General features: G+C 36.7%; 1 protein-coding gene across 2 annotated transcripts in view; it reads left to right on the top strand.

The window, feature by feature from the left end:
• Positions 1–13653, top strand: part of ankib1a (ankyrin repeat and IBR domain containing 1a) — a 92581-nt gene that overhangs the window by 73524 nt on the left and 5404 nt on the right. Inside the window, exons 10-20 of one of the 2 annotated variants that reach the window (XM_039681176.2) lie at positions 539–627; positions 790–920; positions 2818–2952; positions 3655–3741; positions 3823–3889; positions 3992–4137; positions 6924–7102; positions 7862–7913; positions 8095–8169; positions 11209–11329; positions 11865–11908. In XM_039681176.2, coding sequence (XP_039537110.2) covers positions 539–627; positions 790–920; positions 2818–2952; positions 3655–3741; positions 3823–3889; positions 3992–4137; positions 6924–7102; positions 7862–7913; positions 8095–8169; positions 11209–11329; positions 11865–11908 — 1126 coding nt within the window. The remainder of the gene's footprint in view (positions 1–538; positions 628–789; positions 921–2817; positions 2953–3654; positions 3742–3822; positions 3890–3991; positions 4138–6923; positions 7103–7861; positions 7914–8094; positions 8170–11208; positions 11330–11864; positions 11909–13653) is intronic. The other variant, XM_039681177.2, reaches the window with a different exon arrangement.

The raw sequence follows: 13653 nt of genomic DNA, 5'->3' as shown, positions 1-13653 counted from the left end.
TGTAAATTTCGTGTTTTATTTAAATTTAATTTTTATTTATTTAAATTAGTTTTTATTTATTTAAATCTACCCTACTTTGTCAGTGAGCAGACTATACCTTATTAAAAATATTGCTTAACTTAAAAGGCCTGTGTGTGAAAAATTGGTATTGGATCAGCCCTAGAAATGTCCCGCCCCTTTCCATAAGCATCAGTTTCAACCAAGCGGCAACATTCTAATCTGAAACATGAAGCCTACCCGGAAGTGCGACAAACTGCAATACATCGAAAATCTGCTAGAGGCCGGTCCCAAAAGGGAGCAAATGTCCATATACCCCATGTTAAAATGTCCGTTTTCACAGCATAAATTCACGTTTTTACAGTTTGGTCCCGTGGACTTTTATTGTAATCTTCAATATGTTCCGCGTGCCTGACAACTGTGAGGGAACAAAACCCCCTAATGATTTATTTTATTTTAAATAAAACCCCTTTATTTTAAATACATTTTGATTTTGTGCATCCTGTAAAATACCATGTGTACCTCTTGGGTTTCTCCTCAGGGAGTGTCTTGGTGATGCTCATGAACCCTGTGACTGTGAGACATGGAAGATGTGGCTGCAGAAGGTGTCTGAGATGAAGCCTGAAGAATGTAGGAACTCCAGACTTTATTATATTGTTCTTCCAGACCATGCATTTAATCAAAGACCTCAGCATGCATTAACATTTGACCTGCATCTTTATTTAATGGATGTTCATGACATAACCTGCTGCTCTAGGTTTTGATATTGAGCCCCTCCTTGTCTCCGTACAGTGGCCGGTGTGAGCGAAGCTTATGAAGATGCTGCCAACTGCCTGTGGCTGCTCACCAACTCCAAACCTTGTGCCAACTGCAAATCCCCCATCCAGAAAAACGAAGGCTGTAATCACATGCAGTGCTCGAAGGTCAGTACACAATGGCTTATGTGGGGAAAAAACATCTGCAGCCATTACAATGTCAGCCCGCTAAACTCTAAATGGGACCTGTCCGAAAATTATCTGTTCTGATTTTTTATTGAATGACAACTTTGCAAAAACAATTACTGTACGATGGAATATAGATATTTTCCCTTTTTTAATTAAAAAAAAATATTTATATTTTGTTCTTCATTGTAATTTTATTTATTTATGTATTTAACAGTCAGACATACAAACTAAGATAGTGCAGTAGCGAATAATCTAGTAATTCCATAATTCCAGAAGAGAAATAAAAGTGTGTTCATGTATAGGTGCGTGTGTGTATGCGTTTATTTTTTTTTAACCAGTACATACCCCACCCTCCCAACCAATTACAAACAGACCTGCATGAAGAATTCCTACAAAAGATGATTTAAATCACAGTCTAAATTATAATACATAAAGATGCAAAGGTGATTTGGGGAATGGAAGAAACTAAATACACACATTAATTAATTAATTAATAAATAAATAAATCTGAAAATTATCAATTTAGATTATGGACTAAAAAGGTCAGATGTCCTCAATGGAGAAGTTGGTAATCACACAAATGTGTTAAATCTGTTCATCATATAAAGGTTCAATATTTGGATCCTAAAAAATGATCATGAAATATTTGGATCCTAAAAAATGATCACCTTAATGAGAGCATTTTTTAAGCATTTCAAAACACAACATGTCCACTTTAATGTAAAAAAAAAACCAAACATTTAATCAATTGATTGAAAGAAACTGAAATAATAGTGAAGCAATAGTGATTTAAACAATATTTTTTAATATAATTTGTACAAAAAAGACATTAATATTGAGTAAATTTCATTTTAAACACAACATGGCCAGCTATTCTAGAACTATACATTTTTGTCATGTTAATGGCATGTTGTTGTATCTAGCTAGAGGAAACTCAACACTGGGAAATTGTATTTAAACTGGGATGCTTTTGGACCTAAAACTAATAGCTCCCTTCATAATGGTCTTGACAACAAAATTGCATAGGCATTAAATGAACATTTACATAGTATTTGTCCTCTTACAGACAACATAGGAGTGTGTTTTTACGTGTGTGTCCATTACACAAGATGTATGTGTGATGCAAACCGACCCTTTGACGTCAGAGCAGGTGTTTGAACAATGGTCATATCCTCCCTGTTTTCTTAATGAAGGCTTAACCAAGGGTCTGATTGACAGGCGCAGGGGGAAGGGGACGCTATTCACACCACCATCCTGTGAAATAACCTAAACAAATGTTGAACGCTCTCTCGTGCCGGCTATTTATTATGTCATATACAAAGGTTCTTGTACTATCTAATCTGTGGTTCTTTTAGCACACTCATTTGTTGTTTAGTAACATTGATTCTGATTTTAATCTCTTGATTTTTTTTTTTTTATGTCAGTGACAACGACCTGGTTAATGCCCTTCTCGATTTAGTTTTTTGGTCTCTACTAGAATAGATTTTCATGCTTGAATATAAACCCCCTAAATTTTTTACATAGTGTCAAACTATCAGTAATGCACTGTTTAGTTCCTGTTCCTATATTAATTATTAATAATGACATATTAATTATTTAAATGAGGAATATGGTAATGTGTTCGTTCCCGGAAGAAAACTCAAGACTACAATGGAGGCGTTTCAGGCAGTTCAGAAACACTGACACTGATATAGAGAATAACTCCCGCTGGAGGGACTTTGTGCTTTGTAACTTTACAGACTTTTTTCATGCTCAAACAACAATTTTTCAATTTAAAACACTCTTTAAATCTACTTTATAGCTGGTTAGTGCTTGCTATTTGATCCTGCTCATAAGTTTTGTCTTGCTCTCTGTTCTCATCTCGATCTCTTCGCAGTGCAAGTATGATTTCTGCTGGATTTGTCTTGAGGAATGGAAGAAACACAGCTCCTCTACCGGAGGATACTATCGATGCACGCGCTACGAGGTCATCCAACAGGTGGAGGAACAGTCCAAGGAAATGACTGTGGAGGTACTCGTGTCTAAAAGGAGTGTACATTCAACCAATGCATTTACTTGGAGCTTTTGGGATTTGTTTGTGGACTGCCATTTTAACGCAACGGTTTTAGTGAATAAAGTCTCAAAACACTAAGTGTTTACTTTCAAGGCTTATATTTCATATAAATATAGAACATATAGTTATGTTCAGGGACAGGAAAGATGATACTTGGTTAAAAGCAACTCGTTCAAGTGTTTTTGCAATGAATGGTAGGAGAGAGACAGGTCTGTAGTTTACTAAGAGTGATGTGTTCAGATGTATTATTTTTACTATTTTCTGGTATATATATGAAACATGCCAGATTGTGCAAACATCATTTTGAAACCACTTAATCACTTATTAACCAATGAAATATTAATAAGTGATTATGTTGTAGTCAGTGTATGCTTTTTTTTTTTCTTTGAGCTTTTTGTTTTTCTGTGCATTTTTTTGCATAGTGAAATAAAACCTGTAGCTGTAGTTTGCCATTTTTGCCAAATAATTTTGTAAAATTAATACCTTAACCAAGTTTAGTGTTTTGTTTTTCTGTCATATTTAAAATGCATGAAATAGTTTCCTCCTATTTTGATGTATTAATCAAACTTGTAGGGTTATAAAAAGCAAATATCATTTTTGGCCACTACTGTAGTCTTGAAGTTGGGATTCACTCTTGCTTTTATGTTTTGTGTCTCACAGGCAGAAAAAAAGCACAAGAGTTTTCAGGAACTTGACTGTTTTATGCATTATTACACACGATACAAGAACCACGAACACAGTTACCAGGTAGACATTTTTATGTAATGAATGTCTTTGATGCATTCCAGTTTCCCAGTCACTCATCAAAGGTGATTTCCTTTACACTAGTTAGAAGAAAGACTCCTGAAAACAGCCAAAGAGAAGATGGAGCAACTGAGTAAAGCTTTCATTGGAAGTGAGTTGGAATTTGATTAATCAGACCATATTTTATGCAAGTGTTATTATAAACAGATGTATGAATAATATGAATGTATAAAAATGTATCTGTTTCTTTAAGGGGACGGAGCCCCACCTGACACCACGTTCATTGAGGACGGTGTGCATGAACTTCTCAAGACTCGACGCATCCTTAAGTGCTCTTATCCATATAGTTTCTTCTTGGAGCCCAAAAGCACAAAGAAAGAAATATTTGAACTTATGCAGGTTCTGAGATCAGTATTCATTCACTGCTTAAAGGGATAGTTCACCCAAAATTTAAATTCTGTCATCATTTACTCACCCTCATGTCGTTCTCCATTGAAAGTCTATTCAACCAAAACTCTGACACAAGTTCATAAAGAGATCCTAAAAAAATCTAAATGAATGGAGCAGATTTAATCCAAGTCTTCTGAAGAGACATGATTGTTTTGTTCGCTTCATATGATGGACAGGTTTAATTTCGGCTTTTATTAACCTGTAAACAGGGCTTGACATTAACACCTTTCAACCCCGCCAAATGCAGTGGCTTTTATCAGTCATTCCTACTAGCCACTTTGGCAGGTTGAATTTTACAGAAAATTATACAGTCTTTTAAAAAATGCATCTAGAATAAGTGCTATGTAGTGTTGTCAAAAATAGTTTTTCAATTCAAATTGATACTGAAATATCTGAAACGCTTCCAATACTAATTTCCTGCAAAATAGATACACAATACCAGATGTTCTCTCTCTCTCTCTCTCTCTCTCTCTCTCTCTCTCTCTCTCTCTCTCTCTATATATATATACACTCACCGGCCACTTTATTAGGTACCCCATGCTAGTAACGGGTTGGACCCCCTTTTGCCTTCAGAACTGCCTCAATTCTTCGTGGCATAGATTCAACAAGGTGCTGGAAGCATTCCTCAGGGAGTTTGGTCCATATTGACATGATGGCATCACACAGTTGCCGCAGATTTGTCGGCTGCACATCCATGATGCGAATCTCCCGTTCCACCACATCCCAAAGATGCTCTATTGGATTGAGATCTGGTGACTGTGGAGGCCATTTGAGTACAGCGAACTCATTGTCATGTTCAAGAAACCAGTCTGAGATGATTCCAGCTTTATGACATCGTGCATTATCCTGCTGAAAGTAGCCATCAGAAGTTGGGTACATTGTGGTAATAAAGGGATGGACATGGTCAGCAACAATACTCAGGTAGGCTGTGGCGTTGCAACGATGCTCAATTGGTACCAAGGGGCCCAAAGAGTGCCAAGAAAATATTCCCCACACCATGACACCACCACCACCAGCCTGAACCATTGATACAAGGCAGGATGGATCCATGCTTTCATGTTGTAGACGCCAAATTCTGACCCTACCATCCGAATGTCGCAGCAGAAATCGAGACTCATCAGACCAGGCAACGTTTTTCCAATCTTCTATTGTCCAATTTCGATGAGCTTGTGCAAATTGTAGCCTCAGTTTCCTGTTCTTAGCTGAAAGGAGTGGCACCCGGTGTGGTCTTCTGCTGCTGTAGCCCATCTGCCTCAAAGTTCGACGTACTGTGCGTTCAGAGATGCTCTTCTGGCCACCTTGGTTGTAACGGGTGGTTATTTGAGTCACTGTTGCCCTTCTATCAGCTCGAACCAGTCTGGCCATTCTCCTCTGACCTCTGGCATCAACAAGGCATTTCCGCCCACAGAACTGCCGCTCACTGGATGTTTTTTCTTTTTCGGACCATTCTCTGTAAACCCTAGAGATGGTTGTGCGTGAAAATCCCAGTAGATTAGCGGTTTCTGAAATACTCAGACCAGCCCTTCTGGCACCAACAATCATGCCACGTTCAAAGTCACTCAAATCACCTTTCTTCCCCATACTGATGCTCGGTTTGAACTGCAGGAGATTGTCTTGACCATGTCTACATGCCTAAATGCACTGAGTTGCCGCCATGTGATTGGCTGCTTAGAAATTAAGTGTTAACGAGCAGTTGGACAGGTGTACCTAATAAAGTGGCCGGTGAGTGTATATATATATATATATATATATATATATATATATATATATATATATCTCTATATCCTCTTTTGACGTGGCATTGGGCATTACTCATTCCCATAGATTTTGTGTTCACACCCAAAGTTTGTGCGTATAAACCTGCCTCTTAGTACTGAATTAAGTTTTTTTTTTCACTGCTTATTGCACTTAAACCGTCAAATACACACAAAATAATGTCAAATGCCGGTTTTGGTGACTAATGACTATTCACACGAAAAGTCAGATATGTTTTTAAGTGAATGTAAACAGTTGAGAAAGAAAACGCATGTTAAATTATTATAAGAGTTAAAGGGGTCATGAACTGGCTTTTTAATTTTTTTTTATATTGTTGTCTGTGGTCAACTTATGAGGTTCGCTTGATTTTTACATTCAATAACATCAAAATGAATAAGTAATAGGCTATTTTCTACCCTAGTTTTGAGCCTAGCAAAAAAAAAAAAACGCTGTTTTTATGGCCGTCTCGCATTGAGGACTTGGAAGTTAACGCCCACTGCTGTGAGTGGATAACAGTTTTGCATATTATAATGAGTTTCAACTCATTATTTAACTCATTATAATTCAACATAAGCCACTGTTGTCACATGGAATATTTAAAAATTGTCTTCAATGACTTTCCGGGCCATCAAGTTTCAATCCCTTAGGCAGCTTAAGTAGGAGTGACCCACCTCTCAAATTTAATCAAAAATATGATATCGTCATTTGTGTTCCGAAGACGAACGAAGGTCTTACGGGGTTGGTACAGCATGGGGGTGAGTAATTAATGACTTAATTTTCATTTTTGGGCGAACTAACCCTTTAATAATACATTCATTTGTGTTTTGAAGATGAACAAAAGTTTTATTGATGATGACTGAACTTTCATTTTTGGGTGAACTATCCCTTTAAGAAAAGCGACACCATGTGAAATTAATTTTTTGTGTAAAGTTTTCATGCACAACATACTTTTCTGATGTTTCTCTTTCCATTATTCACAGACTGATCTAGAGATGGTCACTGAAGACCTCGCTCAGAAGGTAAACAGGCCTTACCTCCGCACCCCTCGCCATAAGATCATCAGTGCCACGTTTCTGGTGCAGCAGAAGAGACGGGAGTTCTTGGCTTCTGTGGCTCGAGGTGTCGCTCCAAATGATTCACCCGAGGCTTCGCGCCGCAGGTAAAGTAGTGTGTGCTGCCTTGCCTTCAAAGATTCATTACAGCCAAAATCGCTCCTTAGATCTGTTGTCAACAAAAGAAAAGCTGTAAGGTCTCCCTGCGGTTTCTGCCCAAATAAAATCTCTATGGTTTAATGTTTAAAAAGCAAATTAAGACTTGTTGATATAAATATTAATATTGTATTTTGAATAATTGAATGCCATGAATGCTGATATAGTGTTAAATAATAAATAAATAAACTATTAACTCTAATATTACTATACTATAGCAACTCTCATAGTATTAAATAGTATTATTGCTATAATAATAATAATATAAAAAATAATTAAATACTCTTATATTACTATTTTTTATTAAAAGACTAAATAATATCTACTGTACCATAGTAACTATTGTTATTGTAATAAATAGTATTATTGGTATAATAATAATGATGATCATTAGTATATAGTCATATCACCTTTTGAACCTCTGATAATATTGCATCCCTGGCTATGTTTTTTGGGCATTTACTATAGTAGCACCATTGCATTCTTTCAAGTAACTTTTTTTTTTACTTTAAACAATACTATATTGTTATGATATTATGGTTAATTATATATATTATATATGATATTATGGTTGATACTATGGCTAATGTCTACAAAGAAAATGACATTACCTTGGTGCCATGTCCAAAACACAGTTTACTACAGCCACAGTACTTTCTCTAAGAGTTATATGTATTACAATAGTGCAAACATTTTCTCCTCTCTTGCAGTTTTGCTGGTGGGACGTGGGACTGGGAGTATCTGGGATTTGCCTCTCCTGAGGTATTGCTGCATCTCTATATTTTTCTGTTTTTAACTAACCTCTGTTATTGCAAAGCTCACCCAGAGTTGCAGCTCACTAGACTGTTAATACTCTTTTTCTGTCTCTCCTTGTATTAATGTAAGAGTGTTGTGTGATGCTGTGAACTACTAGCAGTCATTGAATCTCATTTTGTGTCCAAAGATGGTGAGGAATCACCCAGTACGGGGATCAAATGCACAGCGTGAGAACAATTACAATGCAGGAGGCCAGCCGCAGGTACTGCTGAAAACAAAAGTAAAACATACAAAATTTGACATTTAGAATTCCCTCGTTATATATATCACTATTAGCATAAATGTAATCCGGTGGTTAGCAGTTAAGGCTGGTCATCTCCTGGAATATTCCAGATAAAGGCCATTATTACTCAACTCAGAGGGTGCCATTATTAAATGTCATTATTACTCAACTCAGATGGTTAATTCACTTAATTAAACCAGGATTCCTGTCCTGTGGTCAACTTCACCGTTCTTGAAATGTGGACACTGTTGTAGGGTGCTTTGTCATGCACTCAGTGTGACTGAATAATCAGCGTTTAGTGTTTCTAACCACTGCACAATTCATAATTTGCACGTGACGTCTCACGTACTGGCTGGCGGGCAAAAACGTCGTTCTCTAGCAAGGAAACTCCGTAAACTAATCAAGGATCTTGCCAGGACCTCGCCAGTTTTAATACACAAAAGATGGTGTTTTGAGGTGTAAACGACATACCCGATAGTTGTTGTGCGACTGGATGTACTAATGTCAATCGTGTAATCTTAACATAAATGTGCTTGCATGATCGCCAGTGTGATCTGTTCGTGATTTGATTTGATAAATGAGAAGGTGAATACATGGAGAATGAATTACACGTTACTGTTGTACTGCGTCTACTTATTACTTACTTAGTTACTTTGCATGCTTACTATTGTACACTTATTACTATACTACATTACAGGCTAACAGGATTGTTGACTAGATTGTTGCCCGCCAGCTATCCATGGTAGTCACGTGACTTCAAAGTATGAATTAAAGTGTTAGTTCAGGATTTTACACTTAAAGCCCTGTTTTAAGATAATTTCTGATGAAATAGAACGGTTAAGATTAAAATTTGGACAAATGCGCTGTCCCAAGAATTTTAGGTTTCTGTTTCACCCCCACCCCCACCTACACAATGGTTGTTTTTGTGCACTGGAACAATCATTCATAAAACGTGTTCACTGATATGCACAAAAGATGCTTTCCAACAGGAGTTTCGTAGTTTTTGTACCAAGTCAAGTCAATGGAGTCGGACAAAAACTATGATAAAACCTGTTTGAAAGCATCTTTTGCAGCGATTTTTGTGTGAGCATATCTTCAAGGAGTAGTTCACTTTTAAAAAAACTTTTGCTGTTAATTTACTCACTTCCATGTCTTCCAAGATGTCCAAGTCTTTCTTTCTTCAGTCGAAAAGAAATTAAGGTTTTTGATGAAAACATTTTTCTCCATATAATGGGCTTCAGTGGGAACCAAACGGTTCAAGGTCCAAAAGACAGTTTCAGTGCAAACTGCAAACTGTTCAAAGGGGTTTAAATGATTCAAGACGATGAATAAGGCTCTTGTCAAGCGATACAATCGCTCGTTTAAAAAATAATAACAAAGTTTAAGTTTTATAAGCTCTAACGGTCGCCTTGCTCTGTTCTGTGTGACTCTCCTGTTCAAACTCGTTCATCAAAATGAACGAATCTTTTTCCGAATCAATTCGTTCATTGAGTGAACCTAATGACACGAAAAAAGATTTGTTCATTTTGATAAATAAGTTAGAAACAGGAGAGACACACAGAACAGAGCAAGGCGACCGTTAGAGCTTATAAAACTTAAACTTTATTTATTTTTTTTTAAATGAGCGATCGTTTCGATTTATAAGACCCTTATTCATCGTCTGGTGTCGTTTAAAGCACTGAAACTGTCTTTTGGACCTTGAACCGTTTGGTTATATAAGTGCAGTATATGGAGAAAAATCCTGGAACGTTTTAATCAAAAACCTTCATTTCTTTTCGACTGAAGAAAGAATGACATGGACATCTTGGATGGCATGGGGGTGAGTAAATTATCAGCAAAAGTTTTTTTTAAAAGTGAACTACTCCTTTAACCGTTCTATTTCCTCAGAAACGATCTTAAAACAGGGCTTTAAGCGTAAAATACCGAACTAACCCTTCAATATAAAATAAGCTGCTCTTTTTTTTCTAGTTTTTTATGCCTAAATACAGTGGCCTCAAACAGGATTTGGACACTAAAAATGTGTGAATTCTATCGCAATTGATAATTGCATATTAAACTATGAGGAATCTGCAAACAAATTATGCTACACATAGTTTTCTGATTGGTTGACTTTTAACAAACAAGGTAATTTTTAGTAGTTTAGGAAGTTCATCCTTGCAGAATAACCACCGGTGTAGTTAATCACATTAACCTTGAACATTTTCTACTACATTTTCACTAATGCTTCGTAACCAGAAAGTATCTAAATACTTAGTCAAATTAAAAAACGCTTGAAACAAACTTTCCTTTTGTGAAATGATTTGCTTGAAAAGTGTTTGTGTGTTTGTTTAAAATAAAACCTTGGTTGGATATTTGTTACATAATGTTACATACAATTTTTCAAGTGTGTCAAGTGTTTTCAAGTCTTGATTTTTTTTTTTTTTTGATATACTGGGATAGGTTTTCATGCTTGAATGTTTAAATATTCTCCATTGTCGCAGCTCCTCTCTTCTAAACGTTCTGTTTAGTTCCTGTCTCTATGAAGCCCCTCCTTCTGAAAAGCACAATGTGTTCTGATTGGCTGGCTGGATCAGTGTTTTGTGATTGGTCAACCGCTTCCAGCATGTTTGGGAAATGTCCCGTCCCTTACTATAACTGCCATTTTCAACCAGGTTTTAACACACTACTAACTAACTCAACCAGGCCCCACCCCTTTATTCTCCATATTAATTATTTAAACGAGGAATATTGTGACTATAAAGCATAATTGGACCCCTTTAAGTGTTCAAAAACATTGTAGGGTAACTTTATTTTATTTTAATCCATAGTAATACAGATTAGGGGCACAGTTTATCACAGTATATGCTATATATAACACTACATTTGTTAATCTCGTTTATTCAGTACTTGTAATATAGATATTGTATTCTCATGAGAGGCTGACCATTTAAGGATCTATTCATTTCTATCCATAATAACTGCTCCTTGTCAACAGATCATGTATTTTTGCAATTAATCTGAAGTTGATTGTTCCTGCAGGAATACTCTGAGTTCCAGTACAGACGAAGACACCGACAGCGGCGTCGAGGAGACTTGCTCCGACTCCACAGCCTTCGCAGTAACACCCCCGAACCACACGACCCCACTGACACCACTTCAGGTACAGCTCCTGACCGACAGCGCGAGGCCACATCATGTGAAAATAAAGAGTTGCTTTAAAGGCCAACTCCATTGCAAAATGAACCTTTGGTCTAATAACACATCGGTACCTAGTCAACCGTTCTCCAAGATTTGTTTTCATGATAATCCAATGTAAAGAGTTTTATCTCAAAAAACGGTTTAGATTACAACACTAATATAGGGCATAGAGTAATGAAAAATAAAAATCGCTAGTTAATACCACTTCATGTATACAGGCAGGAGCCATTTTTAGAAAACAGTCTTGATAAGTCAAACCACGAACGCCTTGCTAAGTGAGCTGAACTGTATGAACGCCGTTCGTGGTTTGACTGGTCGAGACTGTTTTCCAAAGATGGCTCCTGCCTGTATACACAAAGTCCTTAGAAAACAAATCTCAGAAAACAGTTGACTAGGTCCCAATGTGTAATTAGAGCAAAGGTTCATTTTGCGCCTGAGTTGTCCTTTAAATCAGTGTTACTCCGTTTGAAATCCATGTGTGTCCAATGTGTCTACAGAAACGCATGAGGGAGGCAGTTCACAAAGGCATGGGATCTCCACGGTAAATATACTGATTTTCTATCATGTGATGTTTTTACTAGGGATGTCCTGAAGCTTAAAGGGGTGATGAACTGAGAAATCAAATTTTCCTTGAGCTTTTGACATCTAAGAGGTCATATAAGTATATCCAGTAAGTTTCAGAACTAAAAAAGGTCTTTGTTAGTCCAATAAAAGCGTTTATTGACACCAGGCTCAGCAAACGACTCGTTTTTCAAAGTGGGGAACTATGACGTCAAAGAGAATAGCCATATCCTCTTAGGATATGGGATATTGACCATAGGATAACCAACAGGATAACCACCACCCCCTCAGAAGAAGAAAAACGCCTACTTCAACACGGCTGGTTTAGCCCCGCCCACCGATTCGCGCATTACACGCATAGATAAATAACATAGGCCTACCTCGTGATGACAAACCGGATCGAGCTGCCGAGCAATACAAAATATTGTGCAGTGCCTGGTTGTGGAAGAAGACAGTCGCTGCATATGCCTTCTCTGGATTCCAATAGGACTGCATGGATAAACTTTATTTTTAATGACGTTCCAGCTGATGAGGTAAAACATTGTTCGTCTGTTCGCTTCATTTCACTGAGGATTGTTATGTAAACAAGGCTGGATTTGCAGACCGATTAAGGGTAAAGAACGGTGCTGTGCCGTCTATATTGGATCCGACAGTAATGGTGCAACACACGGACTCTGGGTCGGACATGTATGGGCGAATCATTCCGGTTGCCATTTTACAATATTGGACGTTTTCAAAACAATTTCCCCCAAGTGCACCGAGGGGTGAGTTGAAACTCATTATAATATGCAAAATTGTTGTCCACTCACAGCAGTGGGCGTTTACTTCCAAGTCTTCAGTGCGACACGCCCATAAAAACCGAGCATTTTTCAGCTAGGCTCAAAACTAGGGTAGAAAATAGCCTGTTACTTACTCATTTTGATGTTTTTGAATGCAAAACGTCATAAGTTGACCTCAGACAACAATATAATAAAATTTTAAAAGCCAGTTCATGACCCCTTTAAATCTGGAGCCCCTGAAGAGACATGGTTAGGCTTATTGCAGTAGTCGGTTGCATTACAATACATCAGATTTCACTTATTAGGTGAAGCTGGTAAGGAGAGATGATTGACAGGATGATGTCAGAGGATTTGGTTTTGCACTACAAATCATGTGCTCGATAGTGTCATTGATAAATATCTTAAGTTGTAAAATGTGCGGTCAGTACAGAATACTACTGTAGATAGTAGCGGCTACCCGATGCCTACGAAATTCTATACAATATAATTACACAACTATTTAATCTCATATTTTTTCTCATCAACAAGAAAGTGTCATTTCCTTTCTAAACATAGTATTCGGCTTCAGGCACATCCCTAGTTTTTACACAGTTATTTGTTTTGGTCACATTTTTGTATTTAAATTTATAATAAAATAATCATACTAAATTCATTAATTTTGGTCAGATTTACTACAAAATGTTTTCTAAATTTTAGTCAAATATACAAAATTAAATATTTCATACAAATGTCTTATTAAACAAAACACATTTTATATTTTATTTTAAACATGTAACAACATTTAAAAAGATACCGTTAAAACGTTTGGGATTGTTATTTTTTTTTATTTTTTATTTTTTGCAAATAAGTCTCTTCTGCTCACAAAGGCTGCATTAATTTTATTAAAAATACAGTAAAAGTATAAATATTGTAAAATGTTATTACAACTTAATCTGTTTTCTATTTG

The sequence above is a fragment of the Pimephales promelas genome, chromosome 18 (genome assembly GCF_988280905.1).
Source record: "Pimephales promelas chromosome 18, fPimPro1.hap1.1, whole genome shotgun sequence".
NCBI classification, from domain to species: domain Eukaryota; kingdom Metazoa; phylum Chordata; class Actinopteri; order Cypriniformes; family Leuciscidae; genus Pimephales; species Pimephales promelas.
This window is presented reverse-complemented; position numbering and strand designations above follow the sequence as displayed.